The sequence below is a fragment of the Nomia melanderi genome, chromosome 2, assembly GCF_051020985.1.
Source record: "Nomia melanderi isolate GNS246 chromosome 2, iyNomMela1, whole genome shotgun sequence".
In the NCBI taxonomy this organism is placed as follows: domain Eukaryota; kingdom Metazoa; phylum Arthropoda; class Insecta; order Hymenoptera; family Halictidae; genus Nomia; species Nomia melanderi.
Window position 1 is genome coordinate 2,488,560 of NC_135000.1, and position 21,780 is coordinate 2,510,339.

The 21,780-nt window shown below is 36.0% G+C and overlaps 3 protein-coding genes across 5 annotated transcripts; 1 reads left to right on the plus strand and 2 right to left on the minus strand.

Annotated features, from left to right (window-relative positions):
* Positions 1-206: 206 nt before the first annotated feature.
* Positions 207-3,980, minus strand: LOC116425903 (ubiquitin-conjugating enzyme E2 J2). The gene is made up of 5 exons (XM_031974185.2): positions 3,545-3,980; positions 3,051-3,443; positions 2,727-2,961; positions 2,522-2,650; positions 207-2,440 (listed from the first exon to the last, which is right to left on the minus strand). Exons 2-5 carry the CDS (start codon positions 3,164-3,166, stop codon positions 2,228-2,230), a joined length of 693 nt encoding a protein of 230 aa, XP_031830045.1. The 5' UTR covers positions 3,167-3,443; positions 3,545-3,980; the 3' UTR covers positions 207-2,227.
* On the plus strand, positions 999-6,089 carry Tmem98 (transmembrane protein 98). Of its 3 annotated transcripts, none has more exons than XM_031974188.2 (5): positions 999-1,352; positions 4,298-4,734; positions 4,804-4,913; positions 5,002-5,134; positions 5,203-6,089. In XM_031974188.2, the coding sequence occupies exons 2-5, from the start codon at positions 4,576-4,578 to the stop codon at positions 5,476-5,478; spliced, it is 678 nt and encodes a 225-aa protein (XP_031830048.1). In that variant the 5' UTR covers positions 999-1,352; positions 4,298-4,575; the 3' UTR covers positions 5,479-6,089. The 3 variants fall into 3 exon arrangements, with proteins under 3 accessions (XP_031830048.1, XP_031830046.1, XP_031830047.1); XM_031974186.2 differs by lacking the exon at positions 999-1,352 and adding an exon at positions 4,024-4,163 and having other exon boundaries at positions 4,249-4,734; XM_031974187.2 differs by lacking the exon at positions 999-1,352 and adding an exon at positions 4,028-4,163.
* Positions 6,090-6,241: 152 nt separating this feature from the next.
* Positions 6,242-9,451, minus strand: LOC116425902 (ATP-binding cassette sub-family F member 2). The gene is made up of 7 exons (XM_031974182.2): positions 9,344-9,451; positions 8,576-8,773; positions 7,710-8,505; positions 7,228-7,615; positions 6,963-7,154; positions 6,672-6,875; positions 6,242-6,594 (listed from the first exon to the last, which is right to left on the minus strand). Exons 2-7 carry the CDS (start codon positions 8,754-8,756, stop codon positions 6,454-6,456), a joined length of 1,902 nt encoding a protein of 633 aa, XP_031830042.1. The 5' UTR covers positions 8,757-8,773; positions 9,344-9,451; the 3' UTR covers positions 6,242-6,453.
* Positions 9,452-21,780: the final 12,329 nt, after the last annotated feature.

Genomic DNA, 21,780 nt, shown 5'->3' on the forward strand with positions numbered 1-21,780 from the left:
AAAAAGATTTTTCCATTTTACTTAATAACTATTTAAAGAAAAAATATTTAATTTTACTAATATCTTAACAATTACATAGGTGTGTGTATACTCCCTTAAATGATTATGTAACGATTCGGATTTTCGATCGAAAATCTGTTTTCAAGGTCACTCAAGGTCATTTAATATGGATTTAGGTAGTTATAATTGCACAACGCACTCGTATGTCAAGATATATGTATATTATCAATTGTTAAATACTATGTATAAAAGAAATATATAGTTACAACAATATTTGGTATCTTATGTCTGTAGGATAAAGTTTGGGGAGTCACTAAGTCGTTATTATTACCAATGTCGATGAATTCAATGATGCTTTTCAAAAGTATTTCCTTTTAAATTCATTAATACTTCGTTTAAAAGTTTGTCAACTAGGAAAAGTTTTCGTTCTTCCTTTCTATTGACTTTAATACGTATGTGTCGTGTATTTAAAGAAGCGCAATTTGTGTAATGCAAAGGCGTGAGATTCGTAACGAACGAATTGCGATATTTCAAAAATCCCGCGGTTGCGCATTTGCGATAACGGGTCCTACGAGTTTTCGTATGTTCCTGAGCGGATGTATCTCACGTTTCTCGTTACAGTATAGCGTATTTACATGTTCTTACAGTAGGATTAAAAAATGTTCTTCGTTATACACGCAGAAATAGAAAATACGAATGCAAATAGGCGTGCATAATCTTAGATAACCTTCAAAAATATATTCAAACTGACCAAAGAAATTATAGGTTAACATAGATAGCAATTCTAGTTTCTATTAATAAATAGACTTTTCCTCTCGACGTAAATGATTAATAAAACTCATTTTAGAAGACAAAGCGATTGTTTCGTTATAAAAATAACGTATTTATCGAATTCTTCCGACCGTAATATCTCGATCGATTCGAGATCCAATATGGTGGACAATGGGCGCGAGAAACCGGACTTTATGTGTCAAATTTGACACGTCCGGTTCCTTCGTGTTTAACGTTAAAGTTTAAAAAAGAATTGTTGAGTAGAAAATATATAATATACAGATAGCTACAAGAATTATACAATAGTTAGACAACTATAAGAAAGTGGACACTTTCTTTTACATACGGAAGTTTAATTTGTAAATAATAGTGAGGCAGTTTCGTGTAACATAAATATCGACTTATCGATCCTATTTTAGTTCTTAATGATAGTGACCAGTTTAAATCAGATGTTAGTTTTAGTGTTACAATGAAAACGCATGATGGAAGAATCAATATTATTTTAAATGGAATTGCTTTTAAAATGATAGTGTCGTATTCGAGACCGAAAATGGATACCGACGTTACCAGCCCCTTTCCGGGTAAGTCTGTATTCATTAATTGCATTTACCTTACTAACTTACTACACATATTTACAAGATCGACGTTATTCTCTTCTGACACAAGCTATTCCACTAAGCTCACATCAATTCAGTTCAAATTTCAATTCAATTTCATTGGCACATCGCAGAGGCAAACAAACTGTTTTGTTCATATAAGTTTGTGCAATTACATTTTCTTTAAACGTTACAGTGTATTATAGGGCAAGATTCTCCACGAGTATATAAATGAAATCGAAAATTGAAGTTTTAAAATTATAACAAAAAGTTTTCAATGTTCATAAAACAGGAAGCCCCTACGATCCTTTTTTCCCCTCTTTTTAGGTCTCCTTCTTTTTTCCCTCTTTTCATTTTACACTTGTACACAATTCATAAAATAACTGCTATAAAGAGTTCAGTAAAGAACCACAGCTTTGGAAGTTTGCGTGACAGAACTCGATTCAATCCAATGTCAATGAAACAGATTCTAAGCAGTAAACAATGTTAAATTCTTGACAACGTGTCAGAACTTAAGACATTATGTTCCCAATAATAATTAGTAAATTCTCAACAAATTTCCAACCCTGACGTAGTATGTTATCACGTTTAAAATTTGCAAATATAGTACAACTTGTATTTTACAATTAACCTTCATATATAAAAATCTATCAAACACCCACAGCATACTGGCATACACAGAACCGAGAGGTTGTATAGTACTGTGTAGATAAATATAGATAAGCAGGCATGTCAGACTCTAGAACTCTACATCTCAAGTTTCAAACATCATTTCTCAAGATCTGCACGCATTATATCACAACTTTCTCCATTCTTAAATAATCTAGAAAACAGGTGAATGCTTCACAATCACTTCCAACTTATTCCATGGCAATGCTCCTTAATACATATTTTACTACAAACGCAAATGCTGTGAAGCCTATAATGACCAAAACATTAGTAAGCACTCTATGCAACGGACTTTGTTCTCTTTGCAACTGGTCCTGAATCAAAGACGAAACCTCTGATGTCATAGATTGATACCTTCCTTGCTTTTCTAATTCTTTTCTATGTTTCAATTCTGCTTTAATAACCTGTAATATAAAATTGTTTCGTTTTTATTATCAATACACATTTAATCATATGTATTTATAATAGAAAAATATTAATAGTACCTCAACAGTTTCTGGGAAGAGTTCGCAGAACATTTTATCTTGTAAATTATATTCCAAACTTTGTGCAGCCAACTGTCTTTTTTCATAGTCTGTTGTATTAATACTACCCCAAGTAGGACTTTTCTCAATCTATTATCAAAATTATCAATGCTAAACATCAAATTATAATTTTAAGATTACTGGTCATAAATAATTATTTGCATACCATAAAACTAAGTAATCCAATAAGAATGGTAGACACACTCCATGCCGGGTTCCAAGTATCAGGATGAAAATCAGATATGGATAAACACAATTTTGTATTAACCTTAAATCTGCCATTCGGAGTGCTCATATAAATGCTAGGTGGCTGAAATGGAAATTCTCCAGGAAATATAAGCTTTCCATGATAAAATCCTCCTTCATATGGCGTTTTTTCTGGGCCTTTTACAACATAATGCCTACAAAACATTATGTCGTGTTCAAAATTATTTTATATTACTCCACATAATAAAATATGAATGAATCCAATTCAATATTAACTATTAACCATTCTAATATATTTGAAGGTACAGGTTCAGCAAGAACATAAGGTACAGGATCTTTTTTCAATCGTAAATAATCCTGTTTCAATATTGCTGTTGCACTATTTGTTTTTCTGTTCATATTGACTTAAGAGTTGGTCCTCAACCAAGTGTAAATATTTATTTACCACTCTTCCACTTATGTCTACTTTAAAAAGTGCTCTGTTGCAATATTCTTCGTCCAGTGTTTCTTCTGATATGTTTTTAATATTAGACAACACGTTTCAGTTAAATAATTTGTGTCAGTACTCCACTGTACTGACGATTTCCACGTGGAAACTTGAGGTTTCGAGTTAAAAAGTTTGCAACGTGTTTTCTTTGTAAACAGTCTCGTCAGTAATCTCACAGATCACGATCATCTGCGCGTAAATAGAGGCCAATTCGCGGATCACTTGAAATAGGTTACCTTTGACGTTATAATCGTAATGGGGATTTAAAACTTCACGGGCAAACAGCTTACCACAAGTCGAGAATCTCTCATACAGATCTTTCGTTAGTCCATTCAGCAGATATTCACGAATGACACTAATTTTGACAGCGAACTTTTCATGACAGAAAACATAAGACTATGAAATACACTGAAACATTCCTATTCCCAGTGCTACCAAGTTTGCCTACCGCAGAACGGTTCAATTTTAACGTATAACGCTGCGAATCATTCAATCATCTTCCTTTTGCGAAATCCCTACACTTTACTCCATTATGGCTCGTGCGAGAAAATCCGCATATTACATGTGGTTTCTGAACAAATACCATTGCAAAATGTCAATATTTGATACCATCCGAAGTACGCATGACTGTTTGTTAAATTAAAGGATAAACACACGGACGAACGACTACTTTATTAAAAATTACACTTTTCACTGGCATCAGCACGTTGGAATACGACTGCATGCGCAAACTGGGGATTTCAAAGAAGGAAACATTGAAGTTCAAATCATTTAAAATACTTTCTTCATTTATTGGTTATTTCATTATATTTTTATTTTGAAGAAATCTTTAACGGCCGTTCATAGATCTAATATTTTGTTGAGTATCCCTAGATGTAATTGCTTATAACAAATAATATCCTTAAAAATGTGAGTGTATTTAGGTCTCTAGGGTCAAACACTAAGTGCATTCGTGATTTTGCTTCTGACCTGCTTTCAATTTTATTTGCTACAGTTTCTTCCTTAATTCAAGAAGTTCTCAACTACTTTTCCGTTCAATATAGACAACGACCTACGCAAGATACGCTACCGCTCGTTAATTACGTAATACTACGATGGATGTAAAAGATGTAACCAAAAATTACTTGTTGATGAATGGAGCTTAAGATTCGTGACAGTCTCCGCCTCCCACCGACTATCACCGGGAAACTCGATGCTGTTGTTGACATTTTAGACGCTAGAGATACACTTTGATTAGCATTCATGAACTGTTTAATGAAGTTTTGTAATCTTTTTAAATATACGTTTCAATAAAATCATCTAATACGTACAGCTCATCTAAATGATGAGTTCTCCTGTGTCCATAAGCAACACTGGGCCTACAGCAGGTGCTTCTGGTATGGAAACAGTGGTAGCTGTTGCACTTGGTGCACTTGCTGCTGTTTTCCTTGGTGCACTTTTAGTGTTGCTTGTTCTTTGTAAAAGACAACGGTGCTATTATGTAAGTTATATGTTTCTGGTCATTATTGTACTAGAAGAAAGATATTGACACTCTTGAATCGTCTTCCAGAATCAAAAGGATTCTCCAGATTTAAGCTCAGATTTATTAGAAGGAGAAAACTTCTCTGGTTTAGGCTTAGATGCATGGGAAAGTGAAGAATGGTTAGCTGGTGCTGAAAGGTACAATGCGCTTATTAATATAAGGAAACAAGATTTTGAATTGTAGGGGAATTAATTCTGAAATGATTAAATTGTATAAATACTATAGGTGGGTTGACGATGCTACTGGTCTAGCTCCCTTGTGTATTGCTGTATTACGATCATGTCATGCACTGGCTTCCAGTCTTACTGCTATTGCAGGAACAGTGAACAGTAACACAGTTCCACTTGAGATTGTAGATGTAAGTGATTGTATGTTTTAATATGACGCTATAGTTTTGTACTGCATTATGAAGTTTCTATCTTTTAGGTTGCCAGACGAATCCCACCTCGTGTGGATGATGTGGTTAGAAGTTTGTATCCACCATTAGATGCCAGACTTCTGGAAGCTAGAGTAGCAGCATTAGTGTTAGCTGTTACACATTTAGCACTGGTTACAAAACACGGCGTATCAAAGAGCCATGCCAGGAAATTAGCATTTATTGATCAAGCGTTAAGCGATATGGATTCTCACTTATCAATTTTACGAAATGCCGCATTAGCGCAGGAGGTGGCATGCTCTGTTCCAGCTTCAACGCCAGTTTAAGTAGTATAATTTTCCTGACGCACAGTAATGTTTTTTCCGTATTTACAAACTTTATATCTCACATATAGGTTTTGGGTCTAAACATTACATTATGTTAAAGATCTGAAAAGGTATACATATTACGAAACGTTATATTTTCTATACTTGTCTTTTATTATGTCAAGGTTCAAAACCTAACAGTGCACGTTCGAGTTCTCTACCGACAATATTATTTAGTGCTTTACATTTCATCTACTTATAATTATTATAAAAATGCATACATTACTTTCACGACGTATTAAAAAATATTGTGAGATATACATATATATATATTTAAACATTTTTACAATGAAAGAACACCAGAGGTAATGTTTTGTGATATGGATATACGCAGAGAATTTTAGTCTTCCATTGTTATGCTATATCAGAGTATTTATGTATACCTGAGATAAACAAAAATTCTATCTCGAGGACTATGTCATTGTCAATTGTATTAAGTATTTATAAGTGTTTGTACACATATATTTTGTACGACTATAAAGATCAAATTAATTTATAGATAAGTAGAACTTTATAATAAAGCTGAACCGTAAGAAAAATAAAAGTGGAGTATTCGAAGAGTTTCAATAATATTTAAACGTATTTTATTATCGTAATATTCTGTAGTAATCTATATATATATATATATGTATATATATATCCAATTGTATATATATATATATATTCAATTTATATTTCTCGCAATACATTATTGATATCGGATTCCCTAGATTATTTGCATAGCAAATGTGCTATGGATTAATCTTGCAGGTTGTCACAGAGTAATTCGCTTTATCATTTAAATAAATTAACTAATAATTCGCGAACACTGATAACGCTACACAGCAGCGCGGTGTCAGTGCCAGACACAAAGAAATGTCCAAAAAAGAGGAGTGAGGGGAAAGTTCCTATGGTAGAGGGAAAGTATACTGGAAAAAGAACGGGAGGTTGTGTACATTATTTGCTTCTGTGCAGCTCCTTTTGCCTCTTGCTGTTATCACTTAGAACTTTAGATTTAAGGTGTTCCTTATAATCTAAAATATTCCCACTCCACTTTGTGATGGTACCATTTTCACAAACCCAGATTTCCTCTGCTACCTAACGAATCAATATTAAAACATTAATCTTACTGTTCGAAACAGTCATGTTCTTTGAACATTGCTATCGGGACGAACCTGATTAATCAATCTGAAATCGTGAGACACAAGCACCATTCCACCGTCGAAGTCGTTAATCGCATCAGCCAGTGCATCAATCGTTTCCATGTCCAAGTGATTTGTAGGTTCGTCGAGAAGTAGTAAATGAGGTACTTGCCAAGCTAGCCACGCGAACACAACTCTACAACGTTGCCCGTCAGACAACTGCCGTATGGGACACACCTGTAAATGAAAACAGAGGTAACAATAACCTTTCTATCGCTTTGATGTTAAAACCGGTTTTGCGTATTTTGTATATTTTAATCATACCTGCTGGCGACCGGTTAATCCATAACGACCTATGATTTTCCTCATTTCTTCGCGTTCCTTGACATCTGGGAAAGCCTTCATCATGTAATCGAGAGGTGATATATCCAAATCCAGTAGTTCATGCAAATGCTGATGATATCTGGCTATTCGAAGGTGACTGTTCTTACGGATCATGCCACTTGATGGGACCAACTATAATTTTGCATCAATATTATATAGCTGTTGTTTTTCTGATTTAAATTGATAATGGGATTCTGGTACTTACATCTCCGTATAAGAGTTTCAGGAGAGTACTCTTTCCAGCACCGTTTGGACCGACCAACGCTATTCTGGTGTCTAAGTCGATACCAAATTCTAAGTTTTTGTAAATCCAAGGCGAGTCCTCGTTGTATCGAAAGCTAACGTTTTGAACCATTATAACTGGGGGTGGGATAGTTCCACAGGAGGGGAAGTAGAAATTTAATACTTTGTCGTTGACAACTTTTTCTGTGAGGCCTTGTGCTACCATTTTTGCCAAAGTCTTTTCTTTAGATTGTGCTTGTCTAGCCAGCTTGGCAGAGCCGTGACCAAACCGGGCAATATAATTCTTCATGTGCGCAATTTGATCCTGCTCCCAATTATACTGTTTGGCTTGATTCTCTAGTAACTCCATCCTAATAAAAAATTAAAAAAAATATTTGTCAGTATATTCCGCTATCCGACAAAACGAAAATTGATGAATCGATCGCAATATCGTATTTAACGTACCTCGTCTTCACAAACGCTTCATAGTTTCCAGTATAATACTTTAATTGTTTCTTATTAACGTGAATGATATTTGTACAAATGCCATTGAGGAAATCTTGTGAATGAGATATGATGACAAGAATTCTTTTATATGTTTTCAACTCTTCTTCCAACCATACACAAGCATCCAAATCCAAGTGATTAGTAGGCTCGTCAAGTAACAATAAATGAGGCTTCACATACAATGCTCTGGCAAGAGCAATTCTCATTCGCCAACCTCCAGAGAAATCTTTGGTAGGTGTTTGTTGCATTTTAGCTGTGAAACCCAAACCATGTAAAATGTGAGCAGCACGAGCTTCTGCTGTATCAGCAGCCATATCCTCTAATCTCTCATAAACATCCATCAGCTGCTCCTGGGCATCTTCTTCCTCACACTCGACTAACTCTTCAGCAAGTTTCTCTAACCGAACACGCTCCTCATCCACCTCCATTACACACTCTAAAGCAGTTTTATTGCTGGCAGGCATCTCTCTTGTCAAGTGAAAGATATCAATCTGATCAGGAATAGGAACTTCTCTGTTTCCAAGTACAGCTAATAAAGTAGACTTTCCAGACCCATTCAGACCAAGTAGACCATATCGTCTACCGCAATTCAACTCTAGCATAGTATCTTGCAACAGTTCACAGCCATGAAAAGTTATAGAAAAGTTAGATATCTTTATGTCACGGCTACGTGGATGCGAAGCCAATGAGCCTGTACATGAACGTGCTTCTGCATTGAGTCTGGCATCTGCCTCCAATTTCAGACACAAAGCCTCTATAAAAGAATCAATCAAAAATCCAATCAGGTCAACTGTCCAAAATTCGTGAAACATTTTCAATTTTACCTTCAGCACTGATAGGGGTTCCATTGGTACCATTTTGAGTGACCCCTGAGCCAGGAGGGCTGCCCTCCTTGCCATCCTCTGTTTTTGTCTGATTAGGCTGAGCTGGTTTCTTCCCAGACTGTCTGGCCTTAGCAGCCTCCTTCTTTTTCTGCTGCTGCTTCTTCTTCGCGTCGGATGGCATTGTCGGATCTCTAGATGCTGCACAAGGGGGTACGCGTTACGTAAGCCGCAGGTTAGGAACACGATAGCACGTGTGTTCAGGGAAGAGATCGGTATGGCGTGAGTTCGAATTTGAAAATTCGAAAATCCTCTATTGCCGTAAACGGTGCGACGCACGAGCCAACCAAGGGGAGCAAGCGTGCCTGTGGGCGTGTGTGTGCGTGTGTGCACGCGTAGAGAGAGGGAGAGATAGAGGATAATAAAGTAGAGCGACAGGAAAGGCGAGACGAGGACAGAGAGAAAGGGTGCGAGGCAAAATAGAGTTCTACAACGATCCACGAATTTCAAAAAAAATTATCGACCCGACGATACGTTCGAATTTGAAATAATTAGGTCGCGTGTGGTTCGCGAACGTCGAAAACGAAAACCATTTGAGCTAGAGAGTTGATCGGAGGGGGAAAAAAGAGATGAAACAGCTTCAGTCAAGACAAAAGAAACCTCGTTTCCACTCTGACGTTAAACCACCCCGAAATTATGAGATCCCGTGGATCACTCAACGCTCTGTTTTCACCCCCGACCAACGATTCAGAAGTAACTCGCAAAAATTACCTAGTTGTCCGCCAAAAATCGAACGGTCCGTGCAACACGCGAACACACGTGTATGGATAAAGGCAAAGCCGTCAAAACGACAACGTTTCTCAACCGTTGCACAGATGGCGGCAGCTGTACAGTGGAAAATTTTGCGACAAACCTATGCGTAAAACTTAAAACGTTTTACATACAAATTTACGGTTACACAGAGGAATAAGAAAATTTAAGTTAGCGTCACGAGTTACGATTGATGCAGGAATAATTTAATATTGCGTAGAAATTTTAAAATTCATGGAGTATTTTGAATCCTTCAAACTGAAAAGACGTTGAGGATAATGGCGGTGACGCCATTAATGACACCACGCCGCGAATTTTGAGTTTATTGATCTGTTTTTACGATTACTTTTTACCATTTACAAAGAAATATACACATCATTATCTTCGTTATAATGTATGTGTGTGTGTGACCTTTTTGTCAAATATGTGATGGAGAAATATGGAGAATTACAGTGCAACTCGTGGATACAAATATGGATAAGGTTAAGCCATCTATGCAACTGTTTTCCCTCCACATTGATTCGCATTTCAAATATCTGTCGATGCTGTTTGGAAATCAATGCTGCAACTGCTGTTGATTTTGTTAATATACTAAGAAAGAAAAAATAGTAAATTAATCGATAAACGTTTTGTGACGTTAAAAGGTTAAATGAAATAAATTTTATTTCATTTTTAATAGGAGAATAACGGTCGTCAACGTTCGTTAGTAAAACACGTTACGTTTCTCTAATTTCTGAACACATCTTTGAAGTTCTACCATTCATTATGCTGTAATGCTGACTCCAATATCAAAGTAAGCAAAAATTGTAACAATGACTCGTTTAGAGTACAATGGTCCAAGTGTTACTGCAAAACAACTATTTGAATTGCGTTCAGTCTCATTGTAACATTTCCTCGTTAAGGTTTCAAGAGTGGATCGTATTCAAAGGTAACAAGAACAGAGGCTTTCCCATAGAAACCATGAAACACATTTTCTCTAATATTAACTAAAGGAGCTAGAATTCAGCCAACCCTTCGTAAATTTGAATTCCGAATAATAGACACTCCCAAGTTGAATTTTATGTAATGGCGTAGGTTTCGCTTAACCGCAAATTCTAGATTAGATCTTGCCAAAAACTAAACATTATGTTCCATTTTTCTGATTCCCCCACCCTCTCAAATAAAATCGAAAAAGTAGTTTTTAATTTTGTTAGACTTCTATGAATAAATAAGTGACATAACAGAGATCCCTCCCAAACGAATATCTTAACAAAAGGATTAATATTAACGAAATTCGAATGGTCTAAGATGATCTATGGCTTGCGCCAGAATCAACGTCTAAGAACACTTTTAATTACCCCAGTCTCAAACACATTGTTGTTACCAATTGCTTTCTCCCAACCCAAATTCAAAACATTTTTCCACAGTTTCTATTCTTCCCATAGCTTAGAATCTACTTAACCTAAACTTCTACGTTAAACCTAACCTACATCCAAACAGCAATTTTATATCTTTTGCCAATTAGGCCCCTTAAACTAAAACTCAACAATTATTCTCTCAATTATTCCTTCAGGAATAAGTAAGTAACCCACCAAAGACCATTCCGAACTGAATCCCCAACAAAAGGACCCGTATCGCTGAAATCCGTGTAGCCTAAGATGACCTAGGGCTTGCGCTAGAATTAACGCCTAGGAATGCGGGGTTACGCGGCGCGGGTTCGAACGGGCGAGCCGGTTAAAGAAGCGTGTTCTGATGAATGAACGAATGGATAAACGGCCCGGGGTAGGGGGCGGTTAAAAGAAGAGACGGACTTGCGCTCGTGCAGGTCCGAGGTCTGCCGGGTTCGGCGGGTGAGGGTAAAGACGGCGTAGCTGTGGAGGGGTTGGAACGAAGAAGCCTGAGGGTTGGAGAGGGGGGCTGTGGGAGGAGGTGGCGCTGGCTTAATTGCACCGCATCACAGAACGTAGTATTTCGTAGTACGTGATGGTGGGGGTGTAATGCGTCCTCGTCCTCGTCGACGGCGTCGTTATTCGTATGTAAGCTGCACGCTCGCCGGCATCGACGTATGCGTACCAGTGACGTAGCTAGGCCCGATCCACTAGGGGCGCCACCCCCTAATCGGAAAGATTGAAATTTTCCCTTTTACGGCGGCTCGCTTATCGATGATCGCACCGATGATTCCTTGGACGCTCGCGACTGGACAGATTGGGGCCAATCGAAGCGGTGATCCCACTTCGCGCAGCGGTTCTCAACGCGTTTTAATCCTTGATGCTGGAACTAGTGGACGGCTCGAAATGACCCATTTTAAAATTTTTGTTCCGCTATTGTGGGAATTGCGATGATGTACGATTTTAAATAATTTTCTGTTTTAGTACTGGAAGTAATGGAATTGTTATAGTTACTTGTTTTAGAATTTTTATTTAGTGATTATTGAAATTATGAAAAGTCTTTTGTGGGGAATTAAGGTATTAGAGCAATAGGCTTTTCAAGTTGTAAACAATGTGCTTTGATTTTTTTGAGAGACATGTGACTTCAGTTGTTTGGTATTTGTAGTGTTAGTTACTGTAGATGTTACGCTACTTGTACTGGGAGTTCTACAAACTGTTAATATTTTGTTAGAGTTATTTAGTTAATTTAGTAATTGAACATTAGATTCTTAATAAAACTTTTAATTGCAAATAGGAGTGAATGAAAACTTGAGATGAATATTACATACATTTCAGTTCATCTATTACTAAATTAATTTATTCAATAATTTCTCAGAGAAGCACCTATACCTTTTCAATAATTACAAAATGAGAAAGTATTTCTAATATTTATACCATCTACTAAACTATTTCTATACCTAAAGAAACCTAATAAATTTAATAAGTTCTTTAGAACTCTGAATATTTCTTAAAAGAAGAATAATAATCAGTTTGAAACTCTTAATAACAACTCAATGTTGTCCTACTCGTCCAAACTTTCTACTTTCAAATAAAACATTCCTCCACACGTTTTTGTCTTACAACAGAACTCTAAAGCGACATATATAAATTCGCTTCATGCGACGGTAGAGCCAGAATTGTCCTTGAGGCAAACGGTTAGAGTAAAATCGTAGTATGGAGCGATCGATTTAATTCCAAGTTTGTCTCTAAAGGTCGTGGTGTCGTGATCACATATTGAGTAAGGTGTTTTAGTATTCTGGAAGGTGTCGCGCGGTGCTCCTAATTTTGGACCGTACACTCGGGCTGGCTTTTGTTAGCCGCTAGTAGGGGTCGGAATCGGTGGAGCGACGATAATACGAACCAATCGGCAGGACGTACGACACCGACGTAATAATCGATCGATCGAGACGTTTGACACACTTTTCGAGACGGACAACGATTAATTTTCGACGACGCAGAACGGCGAGATACGCGACTGGAGTCGCGATTTATGCGCGAGAATTGCTTCGTGCCAGAAATGAACCCCTGTATATGCATATGTGGGGCTGTGGTTGACCCCACGCTGCAATTAGCATGTTAATTAAAACCAAAATAAACAAAAACACAGGCAAATTAGCATACTTCGGTGACTTAAACATTTCTTTTTGTCAAATTGCCATGGGTTTTTAGGGGATGTTGATGAAAGTATTAACTTTGTGGTTCATCAAACATACTTTATGTTTTCGTATTTTCTGGTACACCTATAAAACTACAACAGATTCATAAAACTAAAACAATTTTTCAAATGATATAGCTTTTCATGTTCGTGTCCTTTTCCAGTAGCTTGTCTTCAATCAAGTATCATAAGTCTAAGAATACTAATTCCCTAAATTAGTTGTTATCATCGTTAATACTTAATCTATTATTATTAATAATTAACTGATTAACAACTCAAGTATGAGAAAATTTCAAAAACGTCCAAAACCTCTAAACTATTAGCATTTCTCTTATGCCTCCAATTAAAATATAATTTTTGAACACTAGAACTATCGCATGGGCCAAAATAACCCATCCATTTCTTTCTTCCAGTTATCGAAAAGATAACGCAAGCTTCTCCGAGAACTAGAAAAATTAATTCACCAATATACAAACTACATTACAAATCAATTGAATTCTCCATAGTTGCACTATCTAGATTCTACAGAGAAATTTCAAAAAATAATTTAACTGTTCGGTAGCTCTAGTGTTAGCTCCACGGATCCTAACCACATAATATCCTCTAAAACTCAAAACTGGAATGACAATTAAAAAGAAATGTTCAAAACAACCAGTCTCACATTTATTTCACAACTTCGAACGCCCCAAAGCTCTAGGCGACGTTAATCAAAAGTTGAAGTGAGCTATCGCGAAACTTCAAGCCAAACTGTGAGCCCATTCGAATGAACCGTATGCGTTTCCCGGTTCGTTTTCTTTGTTTCTTCGCGAAAAAGTCGCGATCAGCGTGTTTCCACCGATTTCGGGTTAACTCGCGTTGTTAATGCGATACACTACGTTCACCGGAGCTGGCGAGGAATTAATAATTCCCGGTGTATACGTGGATCCCGGTCCTGCCACTCGACCCGGAGCACGACAGCTGCGATTGGACGGCATTTGAATGAACGCCATCCGGCATTCACACCTTTTTTCAGCCCCTTTCCTTTCAGCCGCGAGCCCCCCCGTCCATCGTGGGACTACCGATGTACTCAAGGGTTACGACAGTGACACGCGAGCCTGCGCTCGCGTGTTGGTTCACGTCACGCACACGGCCGGCACGCAGGGCCGTCGAGATTTCCTCGAGAACCATGGCCATCGTAGTGTACTTGGATGAATTAACCCTTTGCACTCCGAATTTCTTTTGCATTTTCTCCTCGATAACTCTGTATTATTACGATATTTTGTTTGAAATGCATTTTAAAAGATAGATAGTTTGTAGAGAGCAGTGTAAACGGTTCTTCTTACTAATAATATTGAAAATAACATAATAACGTAATCTATTTTAAAAACATCTTTACAAAGAAGCACACCTGTGAATAAAACTGTTGTCGAGTCACGCTCGACAAAGGGTTAACCCTTTGCACTCCAGAGGCGGCTCTCAGTCGCCAATCGACTTACACAGCGGAATTGTAAAGTTTCATATTAAATATCAAATTTTGTATAAAACGTCAATATATGAGACATCGAAAAAATAGGTTTATTCCTCAATGTATATGCGATTTCTCGTCAAGTCAATTTCAAGAAATGTGGTCTGTATCTGATTAGAGAATGTTGAATATTCCCGGTGAAAAATTTGCGATGTGCAAAGGGTTAACCCTTCACACTCGATTTATTTTCAGCGTTATGGGGTGTAAACTTGTATTTATTTTTGGTAAATGAATTAAAGTAATTTACTGCGGTGGAATTCAACGTTATATTTATTTTGTTTATTATTATTCAAATGAGAGATGGGCTTTTAGAATCTTTTAAAGTGTAGTACTGTTTGAAGTACCACGAATAAAGTGTAATAAAGTATTGTCTTCTGCAACACGATATACGAGTGCAAAGGATTAAAAAATATACATTTAATGTTGGGTCATTTCATAAATCCCATTAATATTGGCTCATCCAATAAAATTAAGAAATCAAAATTTACGATTTTGGCAGAAATCCTTCAGTTAGTTCCGATAATCGAGTTTCTAACCAAGAGTCAGTACTTAGACGAATTAAAAAATATAAATTTAATATTAGGTCATCACATAAGCAATGCTGGTTTTTTTGTGTTAACTTCTGGTATAAAGAATTAATACTTTTTTAATTATTACTTATTGTTATTTTATGTTACATTTAAAAAAAATTGTTATTATTTTATTCGTTCTCTATTAAGGGTAAAAATTACTGTTCTTTTCAAATCATTGATGTGCTATTTTCGAAATGACATTGACAAATATTTTACGAAGATAAGAAATGGGATAACTTAATGTTGTTTTCTTTGGACTATTTCTTCTCTTAACACTATTTTGCATAAGAGTTGCTTCTTGGAAGGAATTCAATCTAATTGATTATTGTTTACCTTATTTTATTTCGATTGTATTTTCACTATTCTAAAAATAAATAAAAGATAACTGCAGAAGTAAAATAATGTACGCAATGAATATATTTTTAACATATTTTTATGCAGTTTTATTATTGTCACGACAATTACGAAATAAATTAATTGGCATCTTGAATTTCAATTTTCAAATAATTAGTAATAATTATTTTTCTTCCCTTGGAATAAATATTGGGCCGTAACATGAATATGTTCGGATGTACTGCATATTTTTTTATCGTAATTAATTTCATGTAAAATAAGTTCAAATCAATCAGAAGTTGCTTCTCATTCATCAGATTTTTGAGCATTTTCAATAAACCATAATTTAATTTTTGGAATGGGAAATTGTGTCTATACTCGTAACCGATTCTATTTATATTACTAGCTAATATTAGGTATAGAGATTAATTCGGTACCTTCCTACTTAATTAATTTCAAATTCACTATGTAATGAAATATTTCTTCGTTGTGTTGAGATTTTCAACTTGCTCCTCAATAATAGGACATAATTAAATTTTTAACAATTGAAAACTGCATGATATATTTGCAAATTACGAAGTAAAATTTGATTTATGAAGATTTTCCACCTAACATTAGCTTGACCAAAATGTCTGGTCATATCTTTAAATGAAATTTAAAGAAAGATATCACTACATTAAATTAGATTTCATTGAAGTATGTTGCATATTTTACTCAGAAGCTTTCTACTGTCTTTTTGTTGATTTATTTATTTATGTAGTTTGCTTGTTTGGTTTACATCTTTATTTACTTATTTATTTAGCTTACTTATTTGGTTTATTTTTTTATTCATTTAATTAGTCTACTTCTTTATTTATTTATCTATTTAGTTCACTTATATGATCTACTTCTTTATTCATTTACTTACTTACTTACCTCCTCATACATTACTATACAAACACCTCATAGTAAACCAAACCAACAAACCTTTCCAGTTAATCTTAACATTTCGCAGTGCAAATTGAATCACCCAATACCATCAAACCGATGTCATCGTATAAGTAGACCGGATAATAAGCGACCTCAGAATTCTACTGCACGGAATTCCGCGGAATCTCGCCGCGTAGAATCGGGTACCAGGTAATCCTCGTCGCAGCTACAGTCCGTCCTGAAAATTTATGAGCGGCCGACCGTAGGCGATCTCGTTCTCCTCGGCGTAGAATCGACGCGACGACGACGTCTTTCCGCCGAGTGTTTTTGACACGGAGGCGGCCTCTCTCCGATCGATCGAGGCCAGAATAGCCGAACCGGAAGTAGGACGTTTAGGCTCGATGGGAATGACAACGGAGAAGTGACTTGACTTCGGACTCAGGACTCAGCCGGCTTGGTCCTGGCCCTCGGCGAAATCACTTGAGCGAGTCCCGTTGACAAAACGCCAAGACAAATCACTCTCACGTTAAGGCGAGTTCTCATCCTTTTGATCCTTTCAACCTTCTCGATTATTTTCTACCTCGTTTTATTCTTTACAAATGATTTATACAGTTTTCAGTGCTTTGATAAGAAAAATCGAGACGCGTGATCGGTATTAGTGGAAGATTAGGGTTAGGTATTCAAATTTGGCGCACTTTCGCAGCCATGTTGGCTGTCTTCGCCGCGGATCTTCTTAAGATTCGAAAATGGCGTCTTGGATTAGAAGAGTGATTCGGAAGATTGTGGAATATGATGGTTTGAATAATGTAGTGTTATTTGTTTTTGAATTTTTTTTTGTTGGCGCCATGGGAAAATTGTGAAGATGGTCGTTGTAAATTTTTGTTGCTGAAGTGGGGGTCGGAGATAGAAAATTTGGATTGAAGTATTGGGTTTGTAGTTAGGGATTGTCAGATGTAAAAGGGTTTTATTAAACAGGCAACTGGAAGGAGGGTTGTACATGTTCTGAATTTATAAATGTAATAATATTTGGTGTTTGAAATATTATTTTATATAAATGTCACTCGATTTTTAAAAAAATTCGGTGACTCAAACAGTTACAAGCGTAATGGAAGAATATTTGTAGAAAAGATTGTGAATGCCAAACTTAAAATGTTTTAGTTAGTTTAATCTTTTTAGTTTTGTTTATAATTATAAAAAGAACAATCGTTCTTCAATTGTATATCATAAAATAATAAGAAAGAAGAATTTTCAATTATTTCGGATAATTGAGGTTTCACCGTAGTCGTATCCATAAAAAAATAAAAATTTACAATCGATTACAAAAAGGAAAATTATGTTTAAATTATATATCACGGGATAATTCAAATAAACTAAATTTCCAATTTTCGTACCCACTGGTATCTTCCAAAAAATCCTTCAATTAGTTCAGACAATCGAGGTTCCATGATAATTGCGCAAACCAAACAACCAAAAATCCACAATATTCTCGCAATATCGAAGAAGCTGAAATTATATAGCTACTACAGGACAATTAAAAGAAACAAACGACACCTTCAATTTCGACACCCACCACTGTTTCCCACGGAAGCTGTCCAATTAGTTCGGATAATCGAGGCTCCACGATAATTGCACTCGCTAAAGAAACGAAAGTCCACGATGTTTTCGCAGCGTCGGCGCAAGAACTGAAGTCCACTGTATCTCGTTTCACGTTCAGGCTTTCCAGTTGAGCCGCGTGAAACTGATACACCGGCGCGAAAGACAAGTAACTTTCATCGATCTTGTTCAGTGATCCTTCACCCTTCTGCCCCATCGCTACTCGGCCCGTTCAATGGGGTGGGATTCCGCCGTTTTTGCGTTTAATTGCTCATCACGGGGACGAGGATCGGGACCCGAATAAATTTGAAAGCCATTCACCGGAAATTTTATTGGACATTCGAGGGATTCGACCGCCGATTCCCGCCGTTATTAATGTCTCCGGGTCTGGCCTGGGTTTCCGTTTATTTTACATGGCGCGGCGACAGAACGGTTCGCATTATTGAATCCGAACAGTTGCGCCTTGTTCTACGTGCACCAGGATACATTTGTTCGGATCACTGGAATCGTTTGGATGGCTGACTTGAACGGTCCTCATCTACTTAGTGCCTGAGGTGTTTAACGCGCTGAACGCCGCAGGATTTCACAGAGCAAAATACAGAAAATGGGAGAAATGTACTATTCAATCGGTTGATTAAATTGCATTATTGTCATTGCAGGTTCGTCTAGCTGAATGTCACCGCATCAGGTAGCATTATTTATAATGCAAGAATGTTTTTAAATAATCGTGGTTTAATTGAATGAGCTGTAGTGATTCGATTCGGTTGGGAGTCACTACGGCATTCAACGTGATAACCTATTAACTGTAGAATTTAGTTTGAAAAATCTCTCGTTTTGCGCGCGAAAAAATAAAAACCTGAAGTGTGTACTCGTCAAACGCAGGACGAATTCACCTAGGGTGTATTTTAGTGAAAAACCAAAGCTAAACAAAGGGGAATGCTTATTTGAAAAAATGAGGAATTCATCGTTGAGAGAATTAGTATTGTTACAAGCTTTAAGACGACAGTATACTCGTCAAACGGAGTTAATTCGTCAATTCTTTACGAGGTAATATTGCGAGAGAGTTATTAAGAAAACTGAAATATCAGAAACCTGTTTCCTTTGAATTTCAATATGACGATTTCTGTAATTTATTCAACTATTTTTCAATTATTTCATATTGTTTAATTTATTGTAGTATATTCATATTTTCTTTGTTTAATTCATTTCAACGTATTCGGTTTTCTATTAATCAATTTTATCGTAGTTCTATTTTCATCTTGCATTGCCAAAAAGAAGGTGATATCCAAACAATGAAATTAGAGTTTTAAGAAATATGTTTGAAATCAATTGATTACAAATGAAACTAGCTTGAAAAGTAATATAAAAATAACAAATTAAAAATTTTACATATAACACATACCTAGAGAAATTCAGTTAGAACAAAATCAAAGATATCTTAAAAAACAAATTAACTTTGCATTGTCAACGAGTAAACAATATACAAAATCAGGTCTAAGATATTTAAAACGACAATAGTTTATCATTACATTGTCAACAATTAAATAATATGTAAACAATAAAACAACAATTTTGCATGTAACAAATATATGCTTAGAGAAATTCATTAAGCACAAAATCAGCTCGAAGATCTCACCAAAAGAAGAAAAAGTCCAACTGAAATTTCGTGGATGCAGGTGGTTGAAAGGGACCGTCCGACCAAAACCGCCCGCATCTACTTAGCGCTGTTCGCATTAGTCTCCGGACTGTACATGCATACACAGTGAGAGGAGGTGTACAGTACTCGGCGACGGGTACACGACAATCACCAGCTGATTGCGATCTTTTACTCGAGGGACAGAAAGAGAGAAAGGAAGGATAGAGGAAAAAAATTAGCAGAGGAGGCCGCAATCAGCGTGTCTCAGAAGCACCGTGGCTAGGCCGATTGTATCGATCTAATAGTCTGCACCTCGCAGCAGCTCGTAAAACACGGTGATTACCGCACGTGATTTCGTGGAAAACCATAATAGTCGACCCTGACCGTTGAGAAATCGTCCCGATGGAACGAACAGTCAGAAGGATCACGTCCCTTCACGGATTTATCGGCGAAGTAATTCGGCCCTGGCTTGCCGTCTGCCGGCGCGATTCAATCGAGGAAAAAACGAATTTCAAACGGGAGAACTCGGCGACGAGTCCAATGTGTGTGTGTGTGTGTTATTTCGCGGTTCACGGGGAGACGAATTTTGAAAGGAAGAATTTGGTTGAATGTATTTTAGATTGTGTTTTAGGGAAGCAATGAGTTTTGTGTCTTATGAGGAGACGAATTTTGAAAGGAAGAATTTGATTGAATGTGTTCTATTTTATGTTTTAGGGAAGTAATGAGTTCTGTGTCTTATGAGGATACGAATTTTGAAAGGAAGAATTTGGCTGAATGTATTTTAGTTCGTGTTTTAGGGGAGCAATATGTTTTGTGTCTTATGAGGAGACGATTTTAAAAGGAAGAATTTGGGTGAATGTGTTTTATTGTGTATTTTGCTAGAAGAACGATATTTTTGGAAGAGAATGTAGGTGTGTTTTATTTTGTGTTTTAGAGAAGCAGCGTAATTTTGGAATGGGAGAATTTGGAGAGTAATTAATTGTGAAATGTATTTTATTATACAATTAATTAAGGAATAATAGACTTAATCTAAGAGATAGAGAAATTGATTAATTATGTAGGTGTATGCATTTTATTTTATACTTTATCCAAAGGACTAATTTTGAATAAATGAATTTGAAGAAAAATGTAACTTAATCTACGAAATACAGAAAGAAATTATGTAGATATATTTCATTTTACATTTCACGGAATAAGTGAATATCGAACAAAGAAATTCAGAATCGAATCCAGTAGACGAATTTTATTTTACATAGTCAGGAAAAAAGGAATTTCAGCGAAGAAATTCAGGAAATCGTTAGCAACACATATTTTACTGTACAGACTGTAAAAGACAAAGGAAATTAAATCTAAAATATTCTGAAATTAATTAATGGGGCACGTTACATATTATATTTTATAAAACCGAAGGAATAAAATGTAAATGAATAATATTTGGAAACGGATGAACTATACACATTTTATATTACATTTTACAAGAGATTTCAAATCGGAGTGTCATAAAAAAGAATAACACGGTATATTCTCTAATTAGTAAAAAAAACGACGTAGCTTGGAAATAGATGAATAGTTAAACATATAATATCTTTTTTTTTCGTATCGTAATATTAATATATTCAACATATACAAGCAGAGGAAAATCTTTAGTCCATTGATGAGTAATCTTCCCTTTGAATAGCTGTTTACCAAACGGCAGGGAACGTAATAAAACTCAGACAAGCCGACGAAACCGATGTTGCCGCGGTGCATACGTTTCGTCACTATCGTCGTCGTGTAAGAAGAGGAAGTGGGAGAGGAAAAAGGGGTGGAAAAATTTCGACGTCTGCGTGCGAGGGTTCGACAGCCCTGAGAGCCAGCAAAAGAAGCCGGAATGGGAGAATCGGAGACTCACGGCAGCATGGAATCCATTTTCCAGCCGAATCATTTTTCGGATCTCAGACTCGCGACAAAAATTTTATATTTTGTCTAGGAATTTTTTGAAATACCTTTCACTTTATTTTATTAAAATTAGTTAAATATGTTGCCCAAATTCTTGAAGAATTTTTTGTCAGTTTTTGGTGTAGTTATTAATTTATAATATAATATTATAATTCAAATATAATATAACATAATATAATATAGTATAATATAATATAATATAATGTAATATAATATAATATAATATAATATAATATAGTATAATATAGTATAATATTTTCATGTAACTGATTAACTCATCAGAATAAAAGGTAAATAAACTAGATGAAACTGTGCAGATAAAAACTTAATTAGATATTTTGATACTATAATT